This window comes from Mustela nivalis, assembly GCF_964662115.1.
Source record: "Mustela nivalis genome assembly, chromosome: 9".
Taxonomy (NCBI): Eukaryota; Metazoa; Chordata; class Mammalia; order Carnivora; family Mustelidae; genus Mustela; species Mustela nivalis.
The window spans coordinates 65,812,777-65,833,280 of NC_139028.1; the positions used below are offsets into that span (position 1 = coordinate 65,812,777).

Genomic DNA, 20,504 nt, shown 5'->3' on the forward strand with positions numbered 1-20,504 from the left:
CTTTTATTGAGAGTTGTTGACTAGGGGGTGGAATACTTATTTCTTGGGGAGGAGTTTAGTGCCTTTTCTCCATTAGTTTGTCAGGGTCTCTGGCCTTCTTTTCTTGGGCCTGCCTGGTTTGATCTGACTTGTTGTGGAGTGCTGCCATGGCAGGCCTCTGACTTTTCCCATAGTGGCCGTGATTTGTCCTTTGCTGGCCTCTAGGTATCCTTTTAAAGCTTAGCTAACTACTCTAGAACTGACCCCAGATACCATAGATTGGCTCTGAGTAATGTTTAAAACCCAGGAGAAGCTGACCTGTTTTTGTTCAGTTCTGCCTGGACTCTCCTAGTCAGTAGGTCACCTTTGGTGTATGCTCCCCATGAGAATTGAGGTCCTGTAGTGACTGCCCATTTCACAAGGGGGAAATCCAATTCCTCACTCCAAGTACTCCTTTGATAGTTTTGGGAAATGAGTACAGACATGTTGGAGTTACTTACAGATCTGATGTCCTGGACCCACTGCCCACTGGTTCTTTAGGTTGTAATGAAGGCAATCATCTGTTTTCAGTGATTCAGAATACTGAAGGATACTTCTAATCATGACTATGCTGCTCAGCTTAAGAAACCAGTTTTCCTATTGTAGGTGGGATTGTAGGTATCCAGTGTGTTTCTTTTGCTGATTTCTTACTTAACTAGGTTCTCTGATTGCCAGTCTGTCTTATTCTCTTTGTTATTCCCATCCTCTTAGAGAATATTTGGAGCAACATAGTTGCCTAATAGATATTTTGAATAGCATTGTAAAATGTTCCAAATATTTTATATTTGTTAATTAATAGAAGTGAATGAGGGATGAATTGCTGTTTATATATCAAATTTATCTTCTTTGACAAACATCCTTCAGAGTTCCTTTGGGAATAATGCAATGCTTTAAGACTGAAAAGAGTGGTACTTCATTTGGGTGGGATGAGGCTGAAATGGACCTGCACTTGCCATCTTGTGGTTAGCAGTGGAATTGTTGTGACACTGGTACCAGGCACATGTAAACATTTAATCCTTCATTCCTGAAGTGGGTTTTTTTGTTGTTGTTGTTGTTTTGTTTGTTTTTTCTTTGTAGTGAGCCTGGTTTGGGGATAGAATAGTGAGCACCAAAAACTAATGATGTATTTTATGGTGACTAACATAACACAATCCAAAAGGATAAAAAAAAAAAAAAAGAAAAAGACAAGAGTAATAAGCACCTGTGCTATACTTTTATAGAAGTTATATTCCAGACAGAGGAACAGATGGCAAATAAGTAATTTAAATAATTGTACATTGTGTTTAGAAGGGGAGGGAATAAAATATTTGTGTTGAATGAAAATTATGGGGGGAGAACTGGTTGAGATTCATAGGTTAAGAAACACCTTCTCTTATTTGTGGAGCATAACAAATAGCATGGAGGACATGGGGAGTTAGAGAGGAGAAGGGAGTTGGGGGAAATTGGAAGGGGAGGTGAGCCATAAGAGACTATGGACTTTGAAAAACAATCTGAGGGGTTTGAAGGGGCGGGGGGTGGGAGGTCAGGGTACCAGGTGGTGGGTATTAGAGAGGGCACAGATTGCATGGAGCACTGGATGTAGTGCAAAAATAATGAATACTGTTATGCTGAAAATAAAAAAAATAATAAAAAAGAAAGAAACACCTCACCCATAAGGAGGCTATTAGTTGAGATGTAAAGGATGTCGAGAGGAATATAGAATGTTCTGGAAAATAACAACTGGGAGAAGTGGGAAGATTTAAAATAAAGCTGTAGACAGATGAGAGATGGATATGTTTGCAAGAAGGCTAAAAGGGTTGAAGCAAAAGAAAAAGGTAACAATTGGTATGGTATCAATACCTCAATAGGTACACTGAAAAAATAGAATATACTACTCAGCAATAATAGGAAATGACCTGCTTATCTTACATGCAACAATAGGGCTCAATCTGAAAAACTATACTGAGTGAAAGACACCAGACCCAATATATTGTTTATTCCTTCATTCATAAATGTGCTAGTGAGAGAAAAGTCATTTTGTAGTGAAAGATGTCAGAACAGGGTTTGCCTGGTTGGGATGGAGAGGGGGATGATTGACTCCAGGCAGGCAAGAGAACCTTTCATGAAGTGAGGGCAATGTCCTATGTCTTAACCAGGCTGGTAGCTACAGGGGCATGCATGTGTCAGGACTCTTCAGAGTGTGTGTGAAAATATTTACATTTTATTGTCACAAGTTACACAGCAACAGAGCTGATTTTAAAAAGAAAAAGAGAGACTCACAATTATTAACTGATTTGCTTATAAGAGATCACAGCTCCTTTACATCTCTAATATCTGGGAATCTTGAAAATGCTCCTTCAGAATACCCGTTCATTTCTGGGGAAACTTTTAGGCTCCATTAGCTGTTTCTGCTGGGAGAAGCAAACATGTTCCCACTTCCTCTTCAAGCACCTTCATCTCATGTTGGTTTTAGTAACATTAGAGCCCAAGTTCTAAACCTTCCTCACTATTGGCCTTGATAGCAGAGTGATGAAGGAGGATAAATACACAAATGCAGTAATTGTGATGGATGATTTTATCGTGTTTTTGGTGATGCTATCATGTGTGTTTGCATATGTCCAAACTCATCAAAATGAATACATAAACATATGCACGTTTTTGTATAATACACCACAATAAAGTTGAAAAAATTAGAAAAAATGTGGTTTTCTAAAAAAGCCTAACATTTTATTTTTGCAAAGGAAATTAAATATTAACAAATACTCAATCTGCTTATGACTTTTCACTACTTTTAACCATACATTATAGCTATGTTCAGAAGAGAATCTCCTTTTCCATTTGTTTACCAAAACTTCTTCACTCTGCAATCCATTGTCATCAGGGAATAGGCAATTTCTAGAAGGAGAGACCAACAAATGCTCCCTGTTACCAGTGTCAATACAGGATTCTGGGTGCAAATTTTCATGGAGATGTTCAAGCTTTTCTAGAGTTCAAGCTTTTGCTTTGCTGTATTCTGGAGTCTTTCATCTTCTCAGATTGCCTACTCCATTCCCTTAGGCTTTGGCACTGAATTAACCTTTTCTGTACACTTCTGTTCTTGTCTGCATTATTTTTTTCTCATGTTAAAATGACAATCTCAATCAAGGGTAATTTTACAAATATATGAAAGTGTAAAAAAGAAAACTAAAATACCATAAATTTCACTACTCTCTGTTATTAGCGTTTCGATGTATTCCGAATCTTTTTCTATGTATATGTATTTCTTCTTAGAATTGGTTTCTGCCTTATGGACAGATGTCATTTTTCTTTTTTATTTAATATTTTATCTTGATCATTCTTCACATTTTTACATGCTCTTTGCAAATATATTAGTTACATGATACATGATATGCAATTGCTCATTCTTCATCCAGATCTTATATATCAATATGTGTAAGTTTCCCTGTTTTTGTTTTTATAAATAATGAATCTCTGCATGCCTTCGTACTGTTTTTCTTCCCCTCAAATTCTACTTGTACAAAGAGATTCCAAGATGGGAAAAATACATGTATTTTATAACTGTTTTGGTGGAAAGTTGTAATCTGTTTTTTAAAAAAGCATAGGAACCTGGACTTCTCCTGGCAGGGTAAAAATAATTTTCACTGTAGTGGTCTGTGGAAGATGGAATTCTGTTAAAATCTTCACTAATTTGAATGGTGGACATACTTTTTACAGTTTTCCTGTGATGATGAAGATTGGTCAACTCAGTATTTACGGCCAGTCACGTCTCTCAGAGAGTTCATGTTCTGGGCATCATGAAACATTTCCTTTTGTTCTGGAGGGTTGCTAACCTCTTGTTCACAGAGATGACTTACTATTATTATTACTAAATTCAGTTAGCCAGCATATAGTCCATCATAAGTTTATGTTGTGGTGCTCAGTGATTCATTAGTTGCATATAAAGCCCAGTGCTCATCCCAGCATGTGCCCTCCTTAATACCCATCACTTTGTCACCATATTCCCCCACCTACCTCCCTTCTGTGTCCCTCAGTTAGGTTCCTGGAGTCCAGAGTCTTTCATGGTTTGTCTCCCTTGATTTGTTTCCATTCAGTTTTCCCTTCCTTGCCCTGTGGTCCTCCACTCTATTCCTTATGTTCCACATATGAGTGAAACCATAATAATTGTCTTTCTCCACTTCATTTATTTCGCTTAACTTAGTCCCTTCCAGTTCCGTCAATGTCAATGGTAGGTATTCATCCTTTCTGATAGATGAAGAATATTCCATTGTATATATGTACCACATCTTGTTTATCCATTTGTCTCCCAGAGATGACTTTGTGCTAATATGTGAAGATCCCAGACCAGTGGGGCAGTGGGGTTGGTTGTGCCGTGGGGTTGGTTGCTACCATGACGTTTGGCTCAGGGATCTTTCCCACAACATCCTTGAATAACCCTGTCCCTGATCTGCTTGGTTCTAACTCCATAGATGATGGGGTTGAGCATGGGAGGTACCAGGAGGTAGAGATTAGCGAACATGACATGTACCACTCGGGGCACATGATGTCCAAAGCGGTGGGTGAGGAAGGTAAAGAGGGCTGGGATATAAAAAGCCAAGATGACACAGATATGGGAAGCACATGTGCCAAAAGCCTTGAGTCGGGCCTCCTCAGAGGGCAACCTCAGAACAGTTCTCAAAATCATCACATAAGATATACTAATGACAATTATGTCAAAGCCAATCACAGAGAAGGCCGCAAAGAGCCTATATGCACGATTGACTCTGGTATCTGCACACACCAGCTTTAGCACAGCCATGTGCTCACAGTATGACTGGGGAATGACATGATTGGTGCAGAAGGGCATCCTGGACACCATGAAGCAGAAGGGACTCACCCACAGCAACCCTCTCATCATCACAGCTGCCCCCAGTTTACCCACCACAGCTGGGGTCAGGACAGTAGAGTGGTGCAGTGGGAAGCAGATAGCCACATAGCGGTCCAAGGCCATAGCCATGAGCAACCCAGACTCCACAGAAGAAAAGGCATGGATGAAGAACACCTGGATGAGGCAGGCATGGTATTCAATCTCATGAGCATGAAACCAGAGTATAGCCAGCATTTTAGGTTGGGTGGAAGAGGACAGGGCCAGGTCAGTGACAGCCAGCATGGCTAGGAACAGGTACATGGGCTCATGCAGCGTGTGGTCAGTTCGGACTATATGAAGGACAATGATATTGCCAACTACAGCCACAAGATACATGGCACAGAGGGGGAAGGCAATCCCAAACTGGTAATTCTCAAGTCCTGGGATCCCGAGTAGGCTGAAGGACACAGGATGCAAAGAGCTGTTCCCTGAGGCCAGCATCACAGGATGGTTAATTTGTTCTCCATTGTGAAGGTAATCTACTCTCTGTAGGTGATAAGAGTCAAAAAGTAATTATTAAGATTTTAAGTATTTGGAATGTTTCAAGTGAATCAAAGGGCTTAATGGTAAACTGGAAGAATTTCAACTGTTTTAATAAAAAAAATTTTGCAACATAAAGTGATGTTCCTCTTTATTCCTCATTCATATTTATGTCATTCAAAATGGGATCAAAACATACTAACTGCAAGTGTGATTTTTGTCAAAGAATCAAATTTTCCTTGAAAGTAGAATCTGCTAAGGTAAAACTATCCTGATAATAATCAGTAATAATCAATATTGCCCTTCTATTCTTCAGAACTAACTGATTTTTTTAACCTTTCCCATAGGTTCTTTTCCCTCTGTTTAAGCCACTTAGATGACTTTTCAGGATAGGAAGCTGGTTTGGAAAACACTTTGTCTTAAAGGCTCATTGGAAGAAGTTATGTGTGATGTTGAGTTAGCTTTGACTCTAGGAGTTATCCAGAGAATCTAGGTTGGAGGATAGTCACTGATTATTGTACACGTAGAATTAATTCTGTTATCAATGGTGTATGTCCTCCTAGATTAGGTGTCAGCAAGCTCATTTCTGTAAAAGGGTAGATCATACATATTTTAGGTTTTATGTGCTGTACAGTCTGTGTTGCAACTAGACAGTTTAGCCCCTATAGCCTGAGAACAACCACAGTCAGTACAGCGATATGTGAGTGTGATTACATCCAAATACAATTTTATTTGTGAAAACAGGGTGCAAGCTTGATTTTGTCTGCAAGCTATGGTTTTCTAAATCTTGTCATGATGATAGATTTTTATGAGATGATCCCTGAATAGTGCACCATCCTAGCAACTCTGTGCTTAGCACAGAATAGGGGTTTGAAAATATTTGCTGGATCAAATAACAAATAAATTGTTCAGTGGCAATAGCCTTTTTAACTAATGATGCATATCTTAAAATTTTCTGATGAACTTTTTAACACTGCTTAGGCACCATGGCCGCAAGAGAGTTCTACATCGTTCTCATACCATGTTCTGCTGTGCTGGCCAGTGAAAAACCTGAATGTCTTCCTCTACCTCTACTTGTTTCACATGGTGCTGTTCTTTGATCCCTCTGGTGACTAACATCTACCAAGGATTGATGACACAAAAGCTTACCTGATCCTTACTAGGCACCTTTTCACTATTTCATCTCAGTTGATGGAGCCTTTGAGTCTCTGCCATAACAGAAACACACAGATAAGAAGAGTCTTTTCAGATCTCCCATAACAAATCAGCTGTTGGGACTAACGAATGTTTCATTCCACCAGACCTAATGGTTCCTATAAAGGGTTTCTTTGTGATCCCAAAGAAACCTAACCTCTTTCTGATTTTCCCTAGCTTTACAACATTATGAGAGAAATGGGGCTCAGATTTTATAAATCTTGCTCTTCACTGAAAAAATTACTATCCTACCTTGATAATAGGTGTAGGTTTGCTCAAAGCAAATACTCCTATCCAGGGTATGGTGGAAATTCAGACAAACACATTATCTGGAGTCCCAGGCTCTCGTTTATCCCTTCTTGCCTGGTTGTTCTTCCACTTATATGTGTTCTTTGAACCAGAGTCTTCCTTTCCCTTCTGCCTCCTGTATGTCACTCTCCAGTTATGAGGACATGGTCACTGAGGCTCATAGGCATCTGGAAAACATCCTTAGATCATCCTCATTCTTGCACTGGGCACTGGTGAAGATGCCGGCTAAACATACAGTTTCTCAAAGTGCACAATAATCTCTTTGATCAATTGTGGAAGACATGGCTATTTTTGTAAATATAACACCAGAAGCATTTGCTCTGTATTGTTTTTAACTCTCATGAAGTTTCTTCCGATGAGCCTTAATGGAGAACTCACTTGTTCGCCATATTCCTTTTGCAGTGGTGACTCTTCTCAGGTGGTGACCTGGGGTCCAAGTCTGAAGTAGGGAATGGGAGCTCTTGACAGGTGCCTTTTTTCTTCTTTATACCAACAACTCCATGGACTCTGGTGTCCTCACTCTCAGCAATTCCCTTGCCTCTTTTCCACTTAGAATTACTCATTCAGCCTGGAAGAGTGAAGCTTACAAGTCATGTGGAATGGACAGGAACTTAACCAATCCTGGATCATTATGTGAAGTGTATAAAGTTTTCAATCATATTTTGGAGGGAGGTATGAGTTATCAACCTCCTTCTGGGTGGAATGAGTGATATGTGTATTCCCTCAAGAGTAGGAATAAAAGAGAAATAGAATTTCCCTTCTTGCCCAACATTCCTTCCCCTTTCCCTGCTTTTATTCATGCCTCTGCCCTGTGTGGACTAGAAATCTTGTGAGGCTATTAGGTACTCAAAAATAAATTAAGTCATGTTTTTCAACCTTATAGGTAGGGTGATCACACACTGGACGTCAGAGTCAATTTTTCTGTTCTCCAAAGGATAATCTACTTGTGAGTACTTGGCATAGATTTGGGTTCAGGTAATATGATTACAAGATTGATGTTCTCAGGACACCTTGGAGGCTCAGGCAATTAAGCATCTGCTTTTGGTTCAGGGCATGATCCCAGGGTTCTGTGATCAAGTCTGGCATCAGGAACCTTGCTCAGCAGCCAGCCTGTTTCTCCCGCTGCCTGCCGCTTCCTCTGCTTGTGCTGTGACTCTCTCTCTCTCTCTGACAAATGAATAAATAAAATCTTAAAAAAAAAAAAGATTGATGTTCTCATAATGATAGAGTTCAAGTTTCATCTATAAGTGTGGGTTTGAATTCAGTGCTGGTACCACTGGCTCTGTTAGCCTTCAATTACTCCAATTATTATGTGGAGATTGTTATGTCTATTAGTTTAATCATGTTGCTGAGGCCTGAAGTGGTAAAGGATAAAATGGGCTGAGGTCTTGCTAAAGAATTGTTTCAGGGATATTTAGACAGTTTTCTCGCTTTGGGGTATCTAAAACCAAGGCATAGAGCAATGATGTTGGAGGAAGGGAGGTTCAGATCCAGTGTATTCATGGAGGGATTGTGTGTGGAGGCAGCCTTCCTACTTTTCTAAAATTTCTCTGAAGAACGCAGTGAGTAGTGAATCTTCTCTCCACCTGAGAAGGAAATCCAGCCATCAGGGATCTCTGGATCTGGAGCCCTCAGTAAGTCAGGTCATTCCTTACAGTGTATTGTCCTGTCTTCCAGTTTCTTGGAGCTTCTGTGAGTCTTACTGTTCTCTAGAGAGGCAGAAATGATGAGGGCACAGGGAAACCACTCACCTTGAGCTCTGCTTCATCTCTGACAATGAGCAGCTCTAACTGGATCCTGTGATTCAGTTTTTAGCAGAGCCTGTGGGTTAGGACCTATTTAAGGACCTGCTTAAGCTTGGCCTTTCCCTTCCCAAAGCATTGATTCACCCTCTCCTTTCAGGCCCCCTGCCTCAATCTCTGGTTTCCTCTGAGATTAGAGACTAAAGCTGGAAACATTAACCCCTTATTTGCCTATCTCCTCTGTATACACAAAGTCTGGGGATTTGAGTGCATGGGCAAGAATGTGTGTGGTTAAGAATACCCAATTGTGAGCTTATCTGTATGCCCGTTTTCTTTGTTAGTCAAGAGTATTTACAAATGAAGGGATATTTTATAGAATGTGAAAGTGTGTGGATATGTTTGTTGATGTGTGTATTTGAGAGATGTTTAATAGACATATGTGTGCAAAGACTGGATTTGAATGTGAATGGTATGTGTGTATAACCTTGCATGTTTGTGAGGTGTGAGTAACCATTTGCATTAAGTATCTCTATTTATTGGAATAACTTGGCTCTGTAAGTACAAGGGCACTGCATTCACGTGCTTTGTGAAGGCATACGCTGTGCTCCAAAGCTGATAGTTTGAAAAGATACATCAGTGTATATATAGTTGGGTATGTATAGGCAAAATGTGTTGGTTTGAGGAGGTATTGAGAGGGTTCTGAGGCCCTCCCACTTCTTATCAGGAGAGGCAGGAGGACTTCCAGATTCAAGTCTTGTCATAGTTCTTTTTGAAATTTGCTGAAGTTGTGAATCATGGAACACTCATCAAAAACTAATGATGTACTGTATTGTGACTAACATAATATAATAAGTGGTGATGCAACATGGAGGCTTAAGTGGGTAGGAGAAGAATAAATGAAACAAGATGGGATTGGGAGGGAGACAAACCATAAGTGACTCTTAATCTCACAAAACAAACTGAGGGTTGCTGGGGGGAGGGGGTTTGGGAGAAGGGGGTGGGATTATGGACATTGGGGAGGGTATGTGCTTTGGTGAGTGCTGTGAAGTGTGTAAGCCTGGTGATTCACAGACCTGTACCCCTGGGAATAAAAATATATGTTTATAAAAAATAAAAAGTTAAAAAAAAAATTTTACAGCACATTAAAAAAATAAACAAAATACTGCAATATAATCATTAAATTTCTTTTACACTCAAAAAAAACAGACAAACAAACAACAAACAAAAAACCTCCAAATTTGGTGAAGCTAGAAGGCCCTCCTCATTGAACCTGAACAGTTAAGCTTATGCAGAACTTCCTCTTACTCCCCATGTAGGTCCTTGCTGGTACTTTCTTCCTTTTTCTCAGCATGACATGTCAAATGAAGATTTGAGAAAATGAAGTATTTAAAAACTGAAAGTAAGGATTCATTTGTAGAGTTCAGACTTCAGAAACTATGCCTCACACAATCCACAACCCAACATATATTTATAGGGAACAACTCACACAAAAGTTTACCATGACTATTAAGTTTACAGTAATCTGTTTATGGTGAATTGCCATTATCATGTTCACAAAGGTCAGGATTTGTTTTAAGATAACACCATTACAAAAATCTGGGCTAGAACTGTTTTTGTTAGGGAGTCCAGGTTTACAGACACAAAGTTTTATTTGGGGGCTGAGGTTAATACTGTAATTCTGGATTTGTCTCTTCAATTCTTTTTTCTTTGTCTTCTTTCAGCTTTCATAAGTTAAACATTTGGTATTAATAAAGTAGAAAAAACGTGCCAGGCTCACCTCCTCTCCCTCTTCTTCCTCCTCCCCCTTCCCATCTTGCCCCTATCCCGTCTCTCTTTCCTACCTTCCCCTTGTTTTCCTTTTCTTTCTTGTCCTTCCTTTCTCGAAGTCCCCTCCTTCCTAGTCATCACCATAGTCGTCATTGTCATCTTCCTCTTTCTCTTCTCCTTTTTCTTCCTTTTTCTCTTCCCCTCCTTCTCCTTCTCTCCTTTCTTCTTCTCCTTTTTCTTCCTCTTCCTCCTCTCCTCCTTTTCCTTCTTCTTCTCCACTACTTCCTCCCCCTCCTCTGCCTTCTCCCCCTCCACATTCTCCCCCTTCCCCTTCTCCTCCTTCTTCCTCTTGCTCTCCTCCCTCTTCTCTCTCCTTCTCCTCCTTCTTCTTCACTGGAAGAACTTTTCTCCCCAAATGAAATGTGACATCTTGGGATATGACCCAAGTTTCCTCATCTCTTGCATCTTCCACAGTCCCCAATGCCATGGTGGCATGACATCCAATCTCCAGTGGACATTACTTGTTAGGCCAACCCCAGTTTTTCAAGTTTAAGTGGGCAGAGCTTACTGAAATGAGTGTGCAAGAGGCATATCAGTCCTTTCCTAATTTACCCTCCTAAATTTCCTAAAGTTCTTCTCATGGTTTGTGTGTTTCAAAAGCTGATCTCTGTAGGATGAATTGAGGACTTGGGCACCTGGTTCACAGCCCTTCTCTAAACTCCAGGCTCCAGTAGAACGTTCAAAGATTTGTGAGCTGTAATGACAGGCTAATTAAGGTTGGTTGCTATATCCTCTAGCTACATCATTTAATTTGTGTTTAGTAATGTTGTGAGTGGAGAGACAGAGAAAATGTTTGGAAAATTAGTTTTGATGGAAGAAGACGTTGAGAATCATGGGACTCTTTGGTGTAACTATGTCAAAAGCTCCCCCACATTCATACCTCATAGCTCCTATCTACTCAGTTGTATTAACCTTTAACTCTATTGTAGACATTCAGTCAATCACACATGGACATGGCCTGAAAGTTGCCAAAACTCAGAGCTACTCAGTCGCTGAATTCCTGAGAATCTCACTCTAACTATACCGCCATATCTGTGTAGTGTTTTCCACCTCATTCCATGTTTTTTTTTAAATTTATTTTTTATTTATTTTCAGCATAACAGTATTCATTATTTTTGCACCACACCCAGTGCTCCATGCAATCCATGCCCTCCATAATACCTCCCACTTGGTACCCCAACCTCCCACCCCCCCACCACTTCAAACCCCTCAGATTGTTTTTCAGAGTCCATAGTCTCTCATGCTTCACCTCCCCTCCCAATTTCCCTCAACTCCCTTCTCTCTAACTCCCCATGTCCTCCATGCTATCTGCTATGCTCCACAAATAAGTGAAACCATATGATAATTGACTCTCTCTGCTTGACTTATTTCACTCAGCATAATCTCTTCCAGTCCCGTCCATGTTGCTACAAAAGTTGGGTATTCATCCTTTCTGATGGAGGCATAATCCTCAATAGTGTATATGGACCACATCTTCCTTATCCATTCGTCCGTTGAAGGGCATCTTTGTTCTTTCCACAGTTTGGCGACCGTGGTCATTGCTGCTATAAACATTGGGGTACAGATGGCCCTTCTTTTCACGACATCTGTATCTTTGGGGTAAATACCCAGTAGTGCAATGGCAGGGCCATAGGGAAGTTCCATTTTTAATTTCTTGAGGAATCTCCACAATGTTCTCCGAAGAGGCTGTACCAACTTGCATTCCCATCAACAGTGTAAGAGGGTTCCCCTTTCTCCACATCCCCTCCAACACATGTTGTTTCCTGTCTTGCTAATTTTGGCCATTCTAAGCGGTGTAAAGTGGTATCTCAATGTGGTTTTAATTTGAATCTCCCTGAAGGCTATTGATGATGAGCATTTTTTCATGTGTCTGATGGCCATTTGTATGTCTTCATTGGAGAAGTGTCTGTTCATATCTTCTGCCCATTTTTTGATATGATTGTCTGTTTTGTGTGGGTTGAGTTTGAGGAGTTCTTTATAGATCCTAGATATCAACCTTTTGTCTGTACTGTCGTTAGCAAATATCTACTCCCATTTCGTGGGTTGCCTCTTTGTTATGTTGACTGTTTCCTTTGCTGTGCAGAAGCTTTTGATTTTGATGAAGTCCCAAATGATTATTTTTGCTTTTTTTTCCTTTGACTTTGGAGACATATCTTGAAAGAAGTTGCTGTGGCTAATATCAAAGAGATTACTGCCTATGTTCTCCTCTAGTATTCTGATGGATTCCTGCCTCACATTGAGGTCTTTTATCCATTTTGAGTTTATCTTTGTGTACGATGTAAGAGAATGGTTGAATTTCATTCTTCTACATATAGCTGTCCAGTTTTCCCAGCACCATTTATTGAAGAGACTGTCTATTTTCCACTGTATAGTTTTTCCTGTTTTGTCGAAGATTAATTGACCATAGAGTTGAGGGTCCATATCTGGGCTCTCTGCTCTGTTCCACTGGTCTATGTGTCTGTTTTTATGCCAGTACCATGGTGTCTTGGTGATCACAGCTTTGTAGTAGAGCTTGAAATCAGGTAACGTGATGCCCCCCCATTTTATTTTTGTTTTTCAACATTTCCTTAGCGATTTGGGGTCTCTTCTGATTCCATACAAATTTTGGATTATTTGCTCCAATTCTTTGAAGAATACCAGTGGAATTTTGGTCGGAATGGCATTAAAAGTATAGATTGCTCTAGGCAGTATAGACATTTTAAAATGTTTATTCTTCCGATCCAAGAGCATGGAATGGTCTTTCATATTTTTGTGTCTTCTTCAATTTCTTTCATGAGTGTTCTGTAGTTCGTCAAATACAAATCATTTACCTCTTTGGTTAGGTTTATTCCCAGGCATCTTATGGTTCTTGGTGCTATAGTAAATGGAATCGATTCTCTAATTTCCCTTTCTGTATTTTCATTGTTAGTGTATAGGAAAGTCACTGATTTCTGTACATCGACTGACATTCAAAATGGATGGAGAGATAAAGAGTTTTCAAGACCTCCGAGGCTTAAAAACTATGCAACCACTAAGCCGATACTGCAGGAAATATTAAGGGGGGTTCTATAAAAGAGGAAAAATCCTAAGAATAGCATTGAACAGAAATATAGAGACAATCTACAGAAAGAAAGACTTCAAAGGTAACACAATGTCAATAAAAACATATCTATCAATAATCACTCTCAATGTGAATGGCCTAAATGCACCCATAAAATGACACAGAGTTGCAGATTGGATAAAACAACTGGACCCATCCATATGTTGTCTACAAGAGACCCATTTTGAACCTAAAGATGCACCCAGACTGAAAGTGAAGGGATGTAGAAGCATCTTTCATGCCAATGGGCCTCAAAAGAAGGCTGGGGTAGCAATTCTCATATCAGATAAATTAGATTTTAAACTAAAGACTGTAGTCAGAGATACAGAAGGACACTACATCATTTTTAAAGGGACTATCCACCAAGATGATCTAACAATTGTAAATATCTATGCCCCCAATATGGGAGCAGCCAATTACATAAGAAAACTGTTAATCAAGATAAAGAGTCATATTGATATGAATACATTAATAGTAGGAGATCTTAACACGCTTCTCTTAGAAATAGACAGATCATTGAAGCAGAAAATCAATAAAGAAACAAGAGCATTGAATGACACACTGGACCAGATGGACCTCATAGATATATACAGAACATTCCACCCTAAAACAACAGAATACTCATTCTTCTCAAGTGCACATGGAACCTTCTCAAGACCACATACTGTGTCACAAATCAGGACTCAACCGATACCAAAAGGCTGAGATTATTCCCTGCATATTCTCAGATCACAATGCTTTGAAACTGCAGCTCAATCACAAGGAAAAGTTCAGAAGGAACTCAAACACCTGGAAACTAAAGACCACCTTACTTAAGAATGCTTGGATCAACCAGGACATCAAGGAAGAACTGAAACAATTCATGGAAACCAACGAGAATGAAGACACTTCGGTCCAAAACCTATGGGATACAGCAAAGGCGGTCCTAAGGGAAAAAATATATAGCCATCCAAGCCTCTCTCAAAAAAAATTGAAAAATCCAGAACACAGCAGCTGTCTCTACACCTTAAAGAACTGGAGAATCAACAACAAATCAAACAACCAACTCCACACATAAGAAGGGAAATCATCAAGATTAGAGCTGAGATCAATGAGGTAGAAACCAGAGATACAGTAGAATGAATCAATGAAGCTAGAAGCTGGTTTTTTGAAAGAATCAATAAGATTGATAAACCATTGGCAACTCTAATTCAAAAGAAAAGAGAGAAAGCCCAAATTCATAAAATTATGAATGAAAAGGGAGAGATCACAACTAACACCTAAGAAGTCAAAACAATCATAAGAAATTATTATCAACAGTTATATGCCAATAAGCTTAGCAACCTAGATGAAATGGATGCATTCCTGGAAAACTATAAACTCCCAAAATTGAACCAGGAAGAAATCTACAACCTGAATAGATCGGTATCTGGTAATGAGATTGAAGCAGTGATCAAAAACCTCCCCAAAAATAAGAGCCCAAGACCTGACGGATTGATTCCCTGGGGAATTCTACCAAACTTTCAAAGAAGAAAGAACACCTATTCTCCTGAAGCTGTTTCAAAAAATTGAAGCAAAAGGAAAACTTCCAGACTCTTTCTACGAAGCCAGCATTACCCTGATCCCCAAACCAGGCAAAGACCCTACCAAAAAGGAGAATTTCAGACCAATATCACTGATGAATATGGATACAAATATTCTCAACAAGATCCTAGCAAACAGGATCCAACAAATTATCCACCATGACCAGGTGGGATTCATCCCTGGGCTACAAGGATCGTTCAACATTTGCAAATCAATCAATGTGATAGACAAATTAATGAGAAGAGAGAACCACATGGTCCTCTCTATCAATGCAGAAAAAGCATTTGACAAAATCCAGCATCCCTTCCTGATTAAAAGGCTTCAAAGTATAGGGATAGAGGGAACATTTCTGAACTTCATCAAATCTATCTATGAAAGACCCACAGCTAATATCATCCTCAATGGGAAAAAGCTTGCAGCCTTCTAGTTGAGATCACGAACACGACAAGGATGCCCACTCTCACCACTCTTATTCAACATAGTATTAGAAGTCCTAGTAACAGCAATCAGAGAACAAAGAGAAATAAAAGGTATCCAAATTGGCAATGAAGAAGTCAAACTCTTTCTCTTCACATTTGACATGATTTTTTTTATGGAAAACCCTAAAGACTCCACCCCCAAACTACTAGAACTCACACAGCAATTCAACAACGTGGCAGGATACAAAGTCATTCCATGTTTTTCACATTATCAATTGCTTCAAACCATATATATGTATTTTTTTCCAATCCTTTCAGTCCTCTTTTCTTTTATAGTACTTTTCTGGGAAACCTAGTCCTCATAGTTCATCATTTGAACCATATCCATGTGAGTAATCTCAACAACTGTCTATCCATCACAACTACTACTCCCAGCGTAATTGTCTCCTGCTACCCCCTTACCACTGACCAACCTCTAGAGGAGTAACACAAATGATCAGATTGGAGCCATTGCAAGGTCATGGTGACTGACTTTACCTGAGGTTTCAAAACAGCTCCAACTATTTTCACATTTCTCTCACTTTCATTGTGCTCAGACATGGTGTTAGGAAACTATAATAATGGACCTCCCTGACTAAGTACACTGTTCAGATTCTGTCCCCTAATTATAGTGAAAATCTTTTATTACTTTCTGCATCTCTTCAGGAAGGAGCACTTCCCACCATGATGCTGAAGTGGAAACCTCCTTCTATTTTGACTTTAGAAGGTGTAAGAAACACCAGATGGCTTTTTCCTGCCTCATTTCTTACTCACCTGAACAAGGTGCTCTCACTGCCAGTCCCTCCACCATGCAGGGTTCATTACCACATTCAAATAAGGAAATCAAATCTGTATAAAGGGGAAATAATTAGGTCTATGCTGTGCTTCCTCAAACTTCAGGGAGAACCTTGCTGATGTCAACATTGTAGTGAAGGTCCTAGATACTGCAAAAAGCGACAATGTATGTGCACTGACTGGACACTTGTTAAGAGTTGAATTGCTCCCTCCCCTCCAAATTCATATGTTGAAGTTGTAATCCCCAGTACCTCAGAGTATGACCTTATTTGGAAATAGGGTCATTAAAGATATAGTTAGTTAAGATGTAGTCATGGTGGAGTAGGGTCCTAAAGTGGATCTTACTCCAATAGGACTGGTGTCCATATAAAGAGGACAAATTTGGACATGGGGACATAAGCAGAGATGGAGTGCCATGAGGACATGAAGGCAGAGCTCTAGATGATGGGCCTACAAGCCACAGTTTCCAGTAACCAGCAGAAGGCAGGAGAGAGGCACTGAGTAGATTTACCTTCATAGCCAAGAGAAGAAACCAACCTGGCTGATACTTTAATCCCAGCCTTCTAAGCTCCAGAACTATGATACAGTATATTTCTGTTGTTTAAGCTTTTCAGTTTGTGGTACTTTGTTATGGCAGCCTTAGCAACTTCATACAATAAATATATTTCTTATCCATTATCTTAAGTCTTCATCTGTAAATAATTGTATTCCATATGAGCCATGGATTTCTAAACTTAATTTTCTTTTCTTTTCTTTTTTATTTTTTAAGATTTTATTTATTTTCCAGAGACACACACAGAGAGAGTGGGAACACAAGCAGGGGGCATGGGAGAGGGAGAAGCAGGCTTCCCACCAAACAGGGAACCCAATGTGGGCCTTGATCCCAGGACCCTGGGGTCCTGACCTAAGTCGAAGACAGATGCTTAATGACTGAAGCACCCTCTCTTTTTAATAAAAAACTACAATTTTAATAAATTTTTTTTTATCTAGACAGGGGTTCTACAGTGTCTTGCATATCTTAGGCATGGTCTTGTATTTATGTAGGTAGATCAATACATTATTGAATAAATGATAAAGAAAGTAAAAATAGCTCCAAGCATAGTAAATTTTCAATGGAGATCAATGCAGTTCAGGGACAGAAAAAATGTCATGGCACTAAACTAATTTTAAAACAGAATGAATCTGAGCTCTTACTTCCATGTGAAAAATCATTATTTGAATTGTAATACTAGCCTAAATCTGAGAGCTGAAAGTATAAAGATTCTAAAAGAAGAAATAGAATAATATTGTCATGAACTTGAGGAATGCAAAGATTTCTTAGTCTACAAAAATCGTAGCCATAAAAGAAGGAAATCAATAATAAACTTCATTAAAGTAAAAAAATCAAATTGAAAAGATAGCATTATGAATTTGAAAAGGCAAGTCACAGCTGGAGAAAGTATTCATGATGCATATAACTGAAAAATAAAGTCCCACAATCAATTAATGGAAAGACAAGTAACTCATCAAAATTTTATGCAAATGATTTAAACAAGCACTTCACAAAATGCAGTAGATGAATGGTAATACAAACATGAAAATGTGCTCTAAGTTTATTTCATGAGGAAATAAAAAATCAAATCAGAATGAGATACCAATACCAACTTCTTAATATAACTAAAGTCAAATACTTTAATAACAGTAAGCAGTGTTGAAATTGGGGCACCTGGGTGGCTCAGACGGTTAACCGTCTGCCTTTGCCTCAGCTAATGATCTCAGGGTCCTGGGATAGAGCCCTGTGTTGGCATCCCTCCTCAGCAAGAATCTGTTTCTGTTCCCACTCCTGCTTTCTCTGTTTCTTTCTCTCTCATACACTCTCTCAAGTAAACCTATAAAATATTTTTTTAAATTGTGTTATGTTAGTCACCATAAAATACATCATCAGTTTTGATGCAGTATTCCAAGATTCATTGTTTATGCACCACACCCAGTGCTCCATGCAATATGTGCCCTCCTTAATACCCACCACCAGGCTCACCCATCCCACCTCTCTCCCCTCTAAAACTTTCAGTTTGTTTCTCAGAGTCCACAGTCTCTCATGTTTTGTCTCCCCCTCCAATTTCCAATTCACTTTTCCTTCCCTTCTACTGTCCTCCACATTGTTTCTTATGCTCAACAAGTAAGTGAAACCATATGATAATTCACTTTCTTGACTTGACTTATTTCACTCAACATGATCTCCTCCAATCCCATCCATACTGATACAAAATTTGGGTATTCATCCTTTCTGATGGCTGTGTAAAATCCATTGTATATATGAACTACATTTTCTTTATCCTTTCATCTGTTGAAGGGCATCTCAGCTTTTCCTCAGTTTGGCTATTGTGGATTGTGGTGCTATGAACACCGGGATGCATATGGCCCTTCTTTTCGTTAATCTGTATCTTTGGGGTAAATACCCAATATGCAATTGCCAGGTCATAGGGTAGCTCTATTTTTAATTTTTCGAGAAATCTCCATAGTGATTTGCAAAGTGGCTACACTGACTTGCGTTCCCACCAACAGTGAGAAAGGGTTCCCCTTTCTCCACTCCTCTCCAACATTTGTTATTCTTGCCTTGTTAATTTTTGCCATTCTAACTTGGTTTAAGATAGCATCTCAATGTGGTTTTGATTTGAATTTCCCTGATGGCTAATGATGATCAACACTTTTTCATATGTCTGCTTGCCATTTGTATGTCTTCATTGAAGAAGTGTTTGTTCACCAGAAAAGACTGCGAATTGCTAAGGAAATGTTAAAAAAGAAAAACAAACCTGGGAGTACTATGCTGCCTAATTTCAAGCTTTATTTCAAAGCTGTGATCACCAAGACAGTATGGTACTGGCACAAAAAAGGACAGATAGACCAGTGGAACAGAGTAGAGAGCCCAGAAATGGACCCTCCACTCTATGGTCAAATAATCTTTGACAAAGCAGGAAAAAAATATCCAGTGGAAAAAAGACAGTCTCTTCAATAAATGGTGCTTGGAAAATTGGACAGCTATGAATAGAAGAATGAAACTCAGCCATTCTCTTACACCATACACAAAGATAAACTCAAAATAGATGAAAGACCTCAACGTGAGACAGGAATCCATCAAAATCCTAGAGGAGAACATATGCAGTAACCTTTTCGACATCGGCCACAGCAATTTCTTTCAAGACATGTCTCCAAGGGCAAAGGAGACAAAAGGAAATGTGAAATTTGGGACTTCATCAAGATAAAATGGTTCTGAACAGTAAAGGAAGCAATTAACAAAATAAAGAGGCAGCCCACAGAATGGGAGAAGATATTTGCAAACGACACTGCACAAAAAGGGCTAATATCCAAGATCTGCAAAGAAATTCTCAAACTCAACATACAAAATACAAGTAATCATTTCATAAAACCTTTTAAAAAAGTATTGGCAAATTGCAGGTCATTAGACACTGAATATAGTCATTTCAGGACCCTTTGGTAATTTCTAATAAAGGTGAGCATCTTTTTGACCAAGCAACCCCCTTTCTATTTAATACCAGAATTGTTTCTTATTTATGTACCAAAAATGTCAAGGAATATTTGTAGTAGCTGTCTATATAATAGCTAATATGTGAAAACAGCATAAATCTGTTGATGGGGATGTGAAACAAATTTGCTACATCTATCCAACTGAAGACTACTGAGCAAAGAAGGAAAAAGAAAGAACAACAACAATATAGGTATATATAGAAAAAATATGGAATTTCAAGGTACCAAGAAAAAAATGTAGAGCCTGATGCCTTAGAGCAGGGGAAAGACCTATAAAAAAAGGCAAGAAAGTTCAGTTTTGTTAACAGAGGCCTTTGAATAGGTGAGATTGGTTTCATTGTTTCTATATGCTAAGTTGTATTCTAATGGTTTGAAAATTACTGAATTACTGATTCTATACAACAACCCAATGAAATAGGTATCAACATTTTACAGGTAGAGAAACCAAGGTGCTCTGGAATTAAGTTTTTACAGTGTAGGAATATAGAACCAAAATCTTATCTCTAGTTTTATTCCCTATATTAAACTAAACCCTAAAAATGCTCAGAGAAAATTACTACAGCTTAACAATTCTGTATATAGTCAATCCATCAATAAAATTGCAAAAGCAATTTTTTTAGGCAGGCAGGAGC

The 20,504-nt window shown here is 39.0% G+C and overlaps 1 protein-coding gene across 1 annotated transcript; it reads right to left on the reverse strand.

The window, feature by feature from the left end:
* Positions 1-4,396: 4,396 nt before the first annotated feature.
* On the reverse strand, positions 4,397-5,341 carry LOC309840166 (olfactory receptor 52R1-like; the record flags this gene model as incomplete). Its single annotated transcript, XM_082682239.1, has 1 exon — positions 4,397-5,341. The coding sequence occupies one exon, from the start codon at positions 5,339-5,341 to the stop codon at positions 4,397-4,399; it is 945 nt and encodes a 314-aa protein (XP_082538365.1).
* Positions 5,342-20,504: the final 15,163 nt, after the last annotated feature.